Source organism: Panulirus ornatus, chromosome 23 (assembly GCF_036320965.1).
Source record: "Panulirus ornatus isolate Po-2019 chromosome 23, ASM3632096v1, whole genome shotgun sequence".
NCBI classification, from domain to species: Eukaryota; Metazoa; Arthropoda; class Malacostraca; order Decapoda; family Palinuridae; genus Panulirus; species Panulirus ornatus.
Window position 1 is genome coordinate 22,229,737 of NC_092246.1, and position 14,168 is coordinate 22,243,904.

Below are 14,168 nucleotides of genomic sequence, written 5' to 3' on the forward strand. Positions count from 1 at the left end.
AAGAGGCATTTCAAATTATGTCAAAAGAATTACTGGTAATTATGTGCATTAGGGAAATCCTGTTTGGGATGGCACAGGTGTGTATGGCAATATTTGTCTCATGAAATATCAACGCACTGTGCACAATTAAAATCAAGAATTACTAATTTGTACATACACAATGTGTGTGTGAATCAACCCAGAAGCTGTATGGATTCCAGCCATCTCATGCACTGTAAATGGGAAGAGTTAAAGATAAAAGAAAGCATTTTAAAAGAATATGATTTTATGAAGAGGTGATATTCAGGGCATTACTACATTAAAAGGGTACAGTTATATAAATACATCTACTGATCGAAAAATGAATAATCTAAAGATAGCCCCAGATGGACATCTGCTACTTTAGATACAACAAAAACCTTCTTTTCAAGTAATGCAGAGAGTGTTGGTGTCAGGTGACATGTATGTATGTACAGTAATGTCTAACTTAATTATCGGGCACTCCATGAAATTTTTTTTTGGATAATGGGAGCAGTGCTATGCCTCAAAAACCACATAAAAAAGTTGAAAACCTGATAGTGTACACATTTACAAGATCCTGCACCACCATCCACCATTTTCTTCTTCATCCTTGCTTTGTGAGGAACCTCTTCTAACAGACATTAACTGCTGCACATCTTCATCATCACTGGAAGATGCCCAGTCAGTGTCATCCTCTGAGGCTGAGTCAAATGCTGACCTTGACATTTTGTGAAGAACATTTGGACGAATAATTTCACCAGCCATTTTTTTCCCTTTTTTGGCTGGTTTACTGAAAGAAAAAAATAATTGATCTTACACTATGAAATTGACACTCTTTACCTAAAAGTGCCTTAAAAAGCCCAAAGGATTTTTATCACAGTGCTATGTTTTGTATTATTCAAGGTTCTTTGAAAACACTGGCAAGAAACTAGTGATGGTAAGAAATTTTTCCTTCCATGTTGTGGTAGTAGGTAACCTACAAAGACTAGTCTTTACCAAGAACTGCTTGATGCCAATTTCATTCAAAAGACTGAAAATCCTGCATTTTTGAATAACTACAAAACCATTCAGCAAATGGCCTCAGCCAATCATAATGCTCGTGTAAAACTGCATATGTAATGTGATTACAGTATTTCCTTACCCTTTATCCATCTGCACCCACACCTTCAGCAAGTGACCTCCTGTCACAATGATACCGGGTGATGTGCTCATGGTAAGGAAGCGCCCCTCATCCTTGTCAATGAGAGTGCATATATATCTGTCGCCCGATACATCCCGAACTGTGGAAAAGACAGTGCCTACAATGGAATGCTTGGAAAACTTAGATACTACTTCATTAAGTCTTTGGGTTCTAAAGATAACAGATATGTAATGATAAACTTTATGGAGCCTTGACCCATCAGGGAACATAAGGCCCGGATAACTTAATTTATCATTTTAGAAAAAAAAAATCATACAGTAGGCCTAAATATTATTGTACAGTGATCAGTACAATTATTTCATCACTGGGTATTTACTACACATAAGGAAAGGATAATATCTGTTCTTATAAGTAAAAATAATTTTCTTTCATTATAGCTTCAAAGAATCATACTCACAACTGAAAATACAGTGCAATGTGCAGTAACATATTAAAAAGAATCATTCTACTTCATTCTCTTCCATAAAATTCCATGCTTGTTTATATTCAGCATTCATGGTTTTTCTTCTTATTCTTTTTCTTACTGGTTATTATTGCTGAGGGACTCTTCTCTCCTAACTTTACCTCTCTTTGAGTAGAAACTTGTAGGTAACAGCATCAAAGGCTAACAGGCCTTCAGTTGTCTGTACCTCTTATATACTCTTTCCACACTTTCCACCACTTCCAACCACAGTTAAAACTCTCATTCACTATCTATGTACATTTATGTGATAAAAAAGAAACATCTGGTTTGCAAGGCTTTGTAAAAATGATAAAAGACTATAATGAAAATATTTTCAAAAAACTTAAGGAGACAACTGAATATCAAATCCACATACCATTGATGGAGGGGCAACCAGAATCTACGAAGTAAGATGCTGCTAGAAGGCATCCATCTGACGAAATTGCCAGACTATCTGTCATGCCAATGTCTCCCACATGGTTAACCAATCGAGACACATGGCCTGAATCAAAAACACAAAAGTATTTATTGCATTTTCAATTGTTTGTTTACCTCATGTCAACAATCACAACAAAAGTGCATAATTCATTAATAATACCTTTTTTTCTTTTTTTTTTTTCAAACTATTCGCCATTTCCCGCGTTAGTGAGGTAGCGTTAAGAACAGAGGACTGGGCCATTGAGGGAATATCATGACCTGGCCCCCTTCTCTGTTCCTTCTTTTGGAAAATTAAAAAAAATTGAGAGGGGAGGATTTCCAGCCCCCCACTCCCTCCCCTTTTAGTCGCCTTCTACGACATGCAGGGAATACGTGGGAAGTATTCTTTCTCCCCTATCCCCAGGGATATTAATATTAATAATACCTATAGTTCATTTTTTCAGTTCTCTTCCAACAGATGTATACTACATGAACAAATAACTGATGAAAGCATATCGGGATAGGAAGAACAACCAGGTGGTATCTCCATGAAAATTAGTTTTAAAGATGCAACAAAGTACCAACACAAATGCATCATGGAAAACTAGGAATTCAAGACATGGATACCTATCAAATGTCTCTGAAGGCTACAACCAGAAGTAAAGATAATGCAATCATATATCAAGCAAAGCTCAACAGGTCCAACGAATGCCAAAACAAGCAAGTGAAAGAGTGATGTCGCATGTCATTTGGCACTATTTCACCTTTTCACCATGACTACAAACCAGGGTGGAATGCTACATGGTTGTTTAGTTCCGATGAACAAGCATATACAAGTCTCATATGTCTTACAATGATTGAAAGGGTTAAATCCATTTGGAAAACACCTTATTTTAGGAGGCATGATGGTTTTCACCCTTACACTGATTGAAAACCATTACACTTGGTAAGTGCTTGCTCAATGGTTGTAAGCCTCTGTCCACTGGTGAGAAACAGTTAATATATGTGATGAAGGTGAAATCATGAATAAATGTGTTAAGTCTGTAGCTGCAGTGTTTTAAGACAATTCTATGCAAACAAACTTATTTTGAAAGACAGCTAATGAACTGATACCATGTTCCTTTCACTTACCCTTTCTCCAGTCCAAGATTTTAACATTTGGGCCACTGTCTCCTAAATAACATTTTCCATTACATGTTACCAAGGTAGCTAAATGTCTAAGTGGAACATAAGATGAGGATCCAGGTTCCATAATGAAAACAACTCTCAGGGCCTTGGTGGCTGTATTGAACCTCCATATCCCAAGCTCTCCATCAGCACTCCCAGCATATATCTTGTCAACCTCAATCTAGAAAGGATATATAGTATAAATATACACATTAAGGATATATATATATATATATACTGAAATATAGGATTACATACTCTGTATACAAATGCTATAACCAAATGCAATTTCTAATGATTACAGAAAGAGAAACAAGGTAACTGAAAAAGCAGATAAAAGGGTATTAAAAAGAATGGGGGAGAGGTTATGGGAAATATTTAAATTCATATGGATTTGAACGTTTATGAGAAAATATGACTCTCTATATCTGTTCTTTCAAGCCTGTTTTATTTTTTGTCTTGAAGAAAAAAAAAAAGCCCTACTACAAAAAAATAAAAAAAAACTAAATACACCTTTATTAATCAAGATCTGCTATATCTAAAAAGAAGGTAACAAAGCAGGAGTATGCATCACAAAATTTAATATATAAATACAGACTAAAAAACATATTAACGGCATAAACTCTAAATACACAAATGTCACTGATTCAAAATTGAACTTACACATAAGCCAGTGACTTGATTCTGGAAAGCATTAACAAAAGCAAGTCGCTGACCACTAGCAACACACCAGACCTCCAGCTTTCCTCCTTCTGTTCCTGTCACCACTCCCCATGTTCCACACCTGATACATGTGATGCCATTATATGTATAGACTGAACCAAGTTCTTTCCCTGAAATAAACAGAAACCATTTACAGTACAATGTATTTTTTCAATGACTGATTTTAGTGCAGTCCAAGACTGATCATAGTCTACCGTACACCAGCGAAAAACAGGCTTAACTTAAATTCAGAATTTGAGCAGCATGGAGTACCTGAACTACATCCTGAAAAGCTCAAATTCACATTGTTCCTATCATGCCAAGAGACTGTTTCTAGAACAGCTTGCATCATTTCCCTAAAATCTAATACAGAATTGAGTCCAGAAATATCAGTCACACAATCAGACCAGGGTGTGTATACTGCAGATGGAACTAGGGGAGCTAAAGTTATCCCCAAAGGGTAGATGGGGAGCACTAAGGAGTGTGTGGAAAGAGAAGTCAGTCTGAGATGACAAACACGGGTGTGTGTGATGATACAGTTGTCCCAACAGTGTTGTTTAAAAGTTAGGCATAAACCATATATTAAAAAAAAAGTTAAGATGAGGGTTGATGTATTGGAAATAAAACATTTAGGAAATTATTTGATGTGAGGAATGTTGATCATATAAGAAATGATAAGGTAAGGGAAAGGTGTCATTTTGAGAAGAGTATGGTTGAAAGTACTAAGAAGGTGTTCTGAAATAGTTTTGACATAAAGAGTAAGTGAGGAGTGTAACACTCCTTTCACATATAGCACTAACAGGTAATTACAGAGAAGTAATTAAATACATGTTAATGCAAATGCACACTACTGTAAAGCACCCAAAATAATAAAAAGATTATTCTAATACCAAGTTTTCCTGAGTGGACACTATTGTAAAGCAGCCAAAATAATGACAAGATTATTTAATGAAAACTTTTCCGAAGTAGACACTTTACTGTTAAGTAGCGACAACAACTGCCCTTGAAGCTAATCATTCATGAACATTAAATACTCCAACATATCTACAATGAAATGTCTTTGAAACACCAGACAAAAAAGTAAACGAACCTGACAGAATATCCCAAATCTTCAGTGTACAATCCAGACCCCCAGAAACAGCTAAAACACTGGAGTCCGATAAAATTCTTCTCTGGAAGGATGGTAATTCATCATAATCTGCCTGTTAAAAGAAAGGAAAAATGAAATATGCAACCACATCTAACATAAAATATACTGCTGTCCTGCAATACTACCTATATAGGATCTCCTCCAAGCAGTCCTAACTTTACAGTTTCATACACTCCATGTTTATGCCCCTTTCAGCCACAAACTCCCTTGGCATGTGCTTCAAAATGAATATGAGGCTCTTCATCTCCAGCTTTCCCCTCTCATATTCACTGTTTCAGTCTCCTATTCACATCTACCCCTTCCATGTCTAAATAAGCATTCTAAATATCAGTTTTCATTACTACTTCTTTCTTAATTCTATTCTACATCCTGACATTCTTATTTATCTTTCTATCTGCTCTTAATCAACAGCTCTGTCTTAAGAAATTAACCTCCACAGATTAATGCTTTTACATGGGTACTATAAAATCTTCTTTCTCTTGTGTTGCCAACTCCAGTCACACAAAAGTCCACTTTGAAACTGGGACTTATATGGAATATAGAAGAGGGCAACAGAGCAACCTCTCTTTCATTCCTATAAATCAAGATGGGCTAGACTATGCCTTTCACAAAATTTGCCTCACCACCAAACTTATATCCTTACAACTTATTCAAATAGCTGGTAACTTGTTCAAGCCTTAATATAAATACTATCTTATATGATACACATTTATCATAACATTTCCAAATATGAAAAGATCCTATACTAACAAATTTTCAAGAACTGGATGCATATCTAAGTACCTTTTAATAACTTTAAGTTGCAGTATACCAAAAGTCATTTGATCTAATCCTTCTAACCACAAGAAATATTCCTACCTCAAATTTAGCTAAAACAGCAGTAGCAATAGATACAGGCAAAAATGAAACTGAAGTAACTGCTGATGTGTGTCCACGCAGACTCCTTTCTTCCACTGTGTTACCCACCCGCCAAACACGTACAGTTGTGTCGCGACTGTCAAAACATAAAATTATCCACATCAGTCAAATATAACATCATCTCCTTACAATTTGGCTTTGATCTATGTCAGAACATCTAATCCATTCCCTCTTCAAAAATCAGATAGTCCATGTCAATTTCTTTCCAAAATATTTGAGGTCCTTAATATGAAATTTTCCCCTACACATCTTATGTCAACAGATTTCTTCTTGGTGCCATTTCACCCATCACTTTTCCTAAAGTAATTACAATCTATTCCCTGTCTGTGTCTGCTTATCATATCTACTGGAACATTTATCAAATTCATCAGGAACTCCTACCAAAGCTCTTTAAAAAACCTAAGATTTAATTCCTCAGACTGAAAAAAGTTCACTGAGCAAGCGGATGACAAAACCAACAAAAAAATAATACATACGTTGTATGTGATTTTCATAAACATATGTAGACTTAATACACCATAAATACATTCAAAGACGAGAAATAAACACAACTATTTCTCATACAATACAAATCAATCCTAAGAGGCAAAGCACCGAAAGAATCATTGTAAGATTCAATACACAGGTTCTCCCTACAAACAGCAAACATGTACACAAATGAGACATATAAAAAAGGGTCCTGGTTAAAAAAAGAGCAGACTGACTTGAAAGGAGATAGAAATGTGCAGCAGACTATCTCATGTGGCTGCAGTTCACTCTGTAATATTGGGAAAAAAAGATATGGAAGATACTGACTTTGCACTGAAAAGATCATACAAAACAAGAACAAAGGACCATTAATAATTGGAAGAGTAACTATTTCATGTGCACAATCCAAATCATGGACCTCAAGTAGTGCATGCCTGAAAAAAAAAAGTATGACAAGAGCAAATATTATACAAATTGAATGAATCTGAGTTCAGTAAGCCATAAATTGTCATAAAAATAAGTGATCAAAATAACTTCATAACAGTGATACCCATTCTTCATACTGCACAGATGGCCACTACACTAAACTTCAACATAGATTTAAATGCATTCCCATGCATTCTGTTCCAAGAATACAGTACTGGAACTCTTGTCTTGAAAGAATTGTACAACATTACCAAGGTCACTAAATATATGGGTAAAAGCTTTTGCTTTCAGTCTTTCTTGCTGGCTTTTAACATTTGCCACTAAATAAACATTCTAAATTGAGATAGCCTGGACTCTGGTGTACTCCCTGAAAGTCTACAGCAGAATTAGAGAACCTTATTCACACAAGGACAAGCAAATCAGTTCTAAAACATTACCGACCAAGGGCATTAACATCACACACGATCAAAATATTTATGAGTCCTTAGATGTAAACTGACTGACTTCTGGAGATCTAACAATATTTACAAAAAAGAAAACACACAGCTTCAAGGTACTGAATATCAGGACTTTTTCAGCAGTTGATCACTACGGTAAAATTAAACAACCAATAAGGATTATATAAAGTCCAAATGCAGAACACACAAACTTTGCAAAATCCTTTAAAGACAAATATGAGCATGGTGCTATAAAATAATATGAAAGAGGAATAACTGGCAAAGTGGGATTATGGGCCTATAACTTCATAACAAAATGCAAAATGCTCACAACATACTGTTATAAATTTTGGGATTTTAATGCTGCTACAAAAAAAACCCTCTCTTCCTCAAGAAATTGTACATGCACCTCTCCTGTTCTGAACACTCATACCTGACATGAAAACATAAACCACAGCTTCCTATCAATTTCTAGAAATGAAACCATATCAACTAAGAAAATTCTGACTGCAGGAGACACTTACAAATTACATACAATCATCAAGCAGTCATTCAGAACACACTCTATACTTGCTACATACAAATAGATCTATTTTTCTAAGTATTTCTCACACATTCTTTAGAGCAAACACCAGATCCACACATCCTCTAACACTTTTGAAACCACACTGCACTCCCCCAATCTGATGTTCTGTACATGCCTTCACCCTTTCAATCAATACCCTCCCATATAATTTCCCATGAATACTCAACAAACTTATGCCTCTGTAGTTTGAACACTCATCTTTATCCCCTTTGCCTTTGTGCAGTGGCACTAAGCATGCATTCCCTTTGGCAAATCCATGTGTGACTCAACATCCTTGCTGAATTCAATCGTCATTATGCCTATATCTGATTTACTCTCTTCCACTTATTCCTTATATACATGTTCATTTCCCTCCCTCTCATCCATCAGTATTTGTATACATCCATATATATATGTGTGTGTGTGTGTGTGTGTGTGTGTGTGTGTGTAATTATGCCTACTTACCTTGCAGATAACACAAAGTCAGCCATACAATCAACTGATAAAATTATGTCATTATGTCCCTCGAGAATAAAGACTTCATATGAACTTTCCTTCCAACGGGACTTTTTTCTTTTTTCAGTCTCATCAAGGTATGATTCTTTACAATTTTTCTTTAGATTCTGGGGCTGTGCTTGCACTTGTTGTGGGCTTCCAATAACTGAATATTTTTGTTGAGTTTCAGAAGTTGATGTCTCCACAGTAATATCAGAGGCTACAAAAATGTCTTGGTCAGTGTGTGACTCAATCTGAGAGGAAACAGAAGCAGGTCCAGTGGGAATGGTTACTGGGTTAGGCGGGGAAATATAAGCAGATGATGCACTATTTAAGTTTTCTTTCTGCTTCTGTTCTGTTCCTGAGGTACTATTCAGCAGATCTATTTCCTGTGATTCTGCCTCTGTAAATTCTTCTTTCAAAGTAGATGTAGCAACACTTCTGGCTTTCTTTACATCACTTTCTTTCTTATTCAGATGGGCCCTGCACAAGGTGAAAAAACAAAAAATCAGGATACTAAGTATATGTTAACAGACAACTGTATCAGAAATGCAAATTTGACAAAAAGAATTCCATGCATGAAATATTTCTAATGTACTGTATTGTCACTATAGATAACAAGAAAAGTCTTAGTTCAACAATATTTTGAAAATACATAATCTTCTATTCAAGTTTGCACATCTACATTTCTATGTGCACTATCGCACTATCACATAATGTCTTCCTCAGTTTTGCATATTTCTGTTTCTATGTACACCAGTATAAATATTCCTCATCACCAGCTGACAGATACCACATCAAGCCTATCTGAGCTCATAAAGAATATTAGCAACAACAACCATTTCTATACCATCTTGAAGATCATCAATATCCAATAAACTGTTACCCCAGTATCTGTGTAAAGATTGTCTGTAATTTCCCCATCCCTTTTCTGCACCCTCTCTGTTTACACCGTGTATCTTCCATGTACATTTCAGAATTTGGCTGTAATCAATTCATTAAGCAATTATTCATTAAATACTAAAACTCTGTGAACACATATAAATGATTTCTGAAGTCAATTTGCTTTAGTCCTCAACTTTCAGCTAATGGCTCCACCCTTCTCATGCAGACTCCTTCCTTTTCACCTGTATACCACAAATCTCCCTCTCACAAAATTCCAACCACCACCTTCCAAAGTGAATATAACACCACAGTACCATTTCAAATGCTTCTCAGAAAGTTTAAGACTGCCAATGATAAGCAGCAAACTTGTCAGTCTCAATCATCCTCTTATTCAATGGGAATACATTACATTAAGTCAAATATTCATTCTTAAAATAGCTAACACATTTATTTAAATGCAAAGTAAAGTAAAGGTAACATGACTAAAATAAAGGTCCTTGAAAAGACTAAATTACATGTGTCACTGAAATTGGATAAATTGATACAAAGATCTATTTGTGCCTTCAAAGTTCATCTGGACTTATCACTCTTACCCAGAAAATAAATCATATTCCAATCATCTTTCAACTGAATTCTAAAAAAACCATTCTTGTAACTAAACAGAAAACAAGTGAATTAAATCTAAATCTGCAGTCCTACCCCATCCGTTTCATGACATCGGTTTCATCTGGATGATGTTCTTCCAGCAATCTGCGAAGCTCCTTTCGAAGATTAGTCTTCTGCTTAACCTGAAACACATTTTGCAAATTTAAGAATGTGTGAGACATAATGAGATGTTGTGATACAAAAGTCCTCCTGACTATCTCCAATAATCACCTACATCTCACTTGAAAGCTCAGAAAAAAGCTACTGCACCACCCTTGGCAACCTTGCCATCATTACCTCCAGATATCAAATAGTTCTTTTCACTGGGTTGTGGTGAATCACCATAACTGTTATCAAGCGGACAATGTCTGAGCTTAAACACACTACTACAGAGTAGCCCCATCCCAAACACTCTGTAAATCAAGAAACAATAGACTACCACCATACTGTCTGCATTAAGAATGTCTAATTACTTCAGTGTTTTCCATCACTCAATGTCTACACTGTGTGTATTTTTCCCTTACTTTTAACTTCTGGATGCAGCCAAGTAAGATTTCTAAATAACTTTAGAGATGTGGTACTGTATGCAGATTACAAAAAATACAACTTGGAAAACATCTGTCATCTTAAGTGAATTTCAGAAACATGGGATAGAACAGGTGCACATAGAATCATATGAATAAAAACAAGTTAGAAATAATGAATGGGAAATAACTGATAATTACACAAACTAATCAAACAAATAAATCAAAGAGAAATTGTCATAAAATCAAAAATATTTTCTTACGTAATGTGAAATACATTAAATCAAGACTTCTACATCTAATTATACTTCATGTATGCTGATTCACTATAGATACTTACATATGCCCTGATTAAATGAAGGCACAGTGTTAATATTCTCTACCACGCATATTTGAGTTCCATAGCTGCAGTACACGGACAAAAAACTTCTCTGGTGGAATTTATCTATTTGTTTATCTATCCACATCTTGTGTTGCCTATTTTTCCCTCTCCAGATCATAATTGTGATTTCATAAATCTCCACTAACCCCTCTGCCATCTTGCATGTAATGCATATATCATAAGCATATTTTCATTTCGGCAAAACACTCATGACTTTCCTACCCAATCTACCTTTTTCATAATTTTAACCTCTGAATAATACAACATATAATTTCAATCAACTAATTTTACTTCTACAATTGATGTGGAAACCTTACAGGTTATGTGCGCACAAAAGAGCTAAAATGAGAATTCCTAGGTGTAGGTTTCCTTCACATTCCAACAGCAAGGTTCCTACGATGACTTCAACTCTTCTTTCTATTAAGAAACACTCAAGTACTACCTTTACAACACTCAAATACTACCTTTACAACACTCAAGTACTACCTTTAAAAAAGACTCTTCCCTAATATATAAATAATTCCATAATTTTCATATATTTTTTTTTTTTATTATTATACTTTGTCGCTGTCTCCCGCGTTTGCAAGGTAGCGCAAGGAAACAGACGAAAGAAATGGCCCAACCCCCCCTCATACACATGTATATACATACATCCACACACGCAAATATACATACCTACACAGCTTTCCATGGTTTACCCCAGACGCTTCACATGCCTTGATTCAATCCACTGACAGCACGTAAACCCCGGTATACCACATCGCTCCAATTCACTCTATTCCTTGCCCTCCTTTCACCCTCCTGCATATTCAGGCCCCGATCACACAAAATCTTTTTCACTCCATCTTTCCACCTCCAATTTGGTCTCCCTCTTCTCCTCGTTCCCTCCACCTCCGACACATATATCCTCTTGGTCAATCTTTCCTCACTCATTCTCTCCATATGCCCAAACCACTTCAAAACACCCTCTTCTGCTCTCTCAACCACGCTCTTTTTATTTCCACACATCTCTCTTACCCTTACGTTACTCACTCGATCAAACCACCTCACACCGCACATTGTCCTCAAACATCTCATTTCCAGCACATCCATCCTCCTGTGCACAACTCTATCCATAGCCCACGCCTCGCAACCATACAACATTGTTGGAACCACTATTCCTTCAAATATACCCATTTTTGCTTTCTGAGATAATGTTCTCAACTTCCACACATTCTTCAAGGCCCCCAGAATTTTCGCCCCCTCCCCCACCCTATGATCCACTTCCGCTTCCATGGTTCCATCCGCCGCCAGATCCACTCCCAGATATCTAAAACACTTCACTTCCTCCAGTTTTTCTCCATTCAAACTCACCTCCCAATTGACTTGACCCTCAACCCTACTGTACCTAATAACCTTGCTCTTATTCACATTTACTCTTAACTTTCTTCTTTCACACACTTTACCAAACTCAGTCACCAGCTTCTGCAGTTTCTCACATGAATCAGCCACCAGCGCTGTATCATCAGCGAACAACAACTGACTCACTTCCCAAGCTCTCTCATCCCCAACAGACTTCATACTTGCCCCTCTTTCCAAAACTCTTGCATTTACCTCCCTAACAACCCCATCCATAAACAAATTAAACAACCACGGAGACATCACACACCCCTGCCGCAAACCTACATTCACTGAGAACCAATCACTTTCCTCTCTTCCTACACGTACACATGCCTTACATCCTCGATAAAAACTTTTCACTGCTTCTAACAACTTTCCTCCCACACCATATATTCTTAATACCTTCCACAGAGCATCTCTATCAACTCTATCATATGCCTTCTCCAGATCCATAAATGCTACATACAAATCCATTTGCTTTTCTAAGTATTTCTCACATACATTCTTCAAAGCAAACACCTGATCCACACATCCTCTACCACTTCTGAAACCACACTGCTCTTCCCCAATCTGATGCTCTGTACATGCCTTCACCCTCTCAATCAACACCCTTCCATATAATTTACCAGGAATACTCAACAAACTTATACCTCTGTAATTTGAGCACTCACTCTTATCCCCTTTGCCTTTGTACAATGGCACTATGCACGCATTCCGCCAATCCTCAGGCACCTCACCATGAGTCATACATACATTAAATAACCTTACCAACCAGTCAACAATACAGTCACCCCCTTTTTTAATAAATTCCACTGCAATACCATCCAAACCTGCTGCCTTGCCGGCTTTCATCTTCCGCAAAGCTTTCACTACCTCTTCTCTGTTTACCAAATCATTTTCCCTAACCCTCTCACTTTGCACACCACCTCGACCAAAACACCCTATATCTGCCACTCTATCATCAAACACATTCAACAAACCTTCAAAATACTCACTCCATCTCCTTCTCACATCACCACTACTTGTTATCACCTCCCCATTTGCTCCCTTCTCTTACGCACTTTATTTACCTCCTTCCAGAACATCTTTTTATTCTCCCTAAAATTTAATGATACTCTCTCACCCCAACTCTCATTTGCCCTTTTTTTTCACCTCTTGCACCTTTCTCTTGACCTCCTGTCTCTTTCTTTTATACATCTTCCACTCATTGAGTGGGATATATTTCTTACAGACGTATTATCTACTTTCACATTTACTGACACCAGTGGTCATTTTCCTTGATCTTATTAACCCTGGTCATTATCATCTTGGCAATTGTCATATACTGCAAAAAATCACTCATTTTCCAAAACCATTAAAGATTATGGGAGTTGAACTGATAAATCATCCAGATGGCCATTATGGAATATCCTAGATATATAACAATCTTGAGAAAATAAGGATGATAACGTCTACTTCTGTTAACTGGTCCTAAAACAACCTTCAGAAACATATGAGATGTATCTAATGACTTATTTGTGCAGCAGGTTTGAAAATCTCACCATTTTGGGAAATACAGAAAAAAAAAACCCAATTGGCATGCATAATTCATGCAATTGGCATGCATCATTCATGTTCATGGAAGTAGCAGGTTTCCATAAAGAAAATTAAACTTTTTCAAAAACTTATTACAAAGTTATATTTGAACTAAAAAAAAAAAACAGACACAAAACATATCTTACCTTTGAGAGTTCCTCTTCATTCAAATCTCTGTCCACAAGATTTAAGTGCTCAATTTGTCGTAATTTCTTCCGAATTTTACGAATGGTCTTCTCTACTGGGGACAACAGCCGCCCCTCCATCGCGTTTGTTTATTTACACGTCTGCTCGCCAGCGCCGTGACGTCATGGAGAGAACAGACAACAAAAAATTCAGAAATGAAAAAAATAATACCTAAACAAATTAATATATACATAGACTAAAAG

General features: G+C 36.5%; 1 protein-coding gene across 1 annotated transcript; it reads right to left on the bottom strand.

The window, feature by feature from the left end:
• Nucleotides 1-247: 247 nt before the first annotated feature.
• LOC139756906 (uncharacterized) lies at nucleotides 248-14,082 on the bottom strand. The gene is made up of 10 exons (XM_071676816.1): nucleotides 13,926-14,082; nucleotides 9,973-10,061; nucleotides 8,359-8,871; nucleotides 5,938-6,073; nucleotides 5,020-5,131; nucleotides 3,891-4,060; nucleotides 3,192-3,408; nucleotides 2,020-2,145; nucleotides 1,142-1,280; nucleotides 248-790 (listed from the first exon to the last, which is right to left on the bottom strand). The coding sequence occupies exons 1-10, from the start codon at nucleotides 14,043-14,045 to the stop codon at nucleotides 568-570; spliced, it is 1,845 nt and encodes a 614-aa protein (XP_071532917.1). The 5' UTR covers nucleotides 14,046-14,082; the 3' UTR covers nucleotides 248-567.
• Between the last annotated feature and the right edge of the window lie 86 nt (nucleotides 14,083-14,168).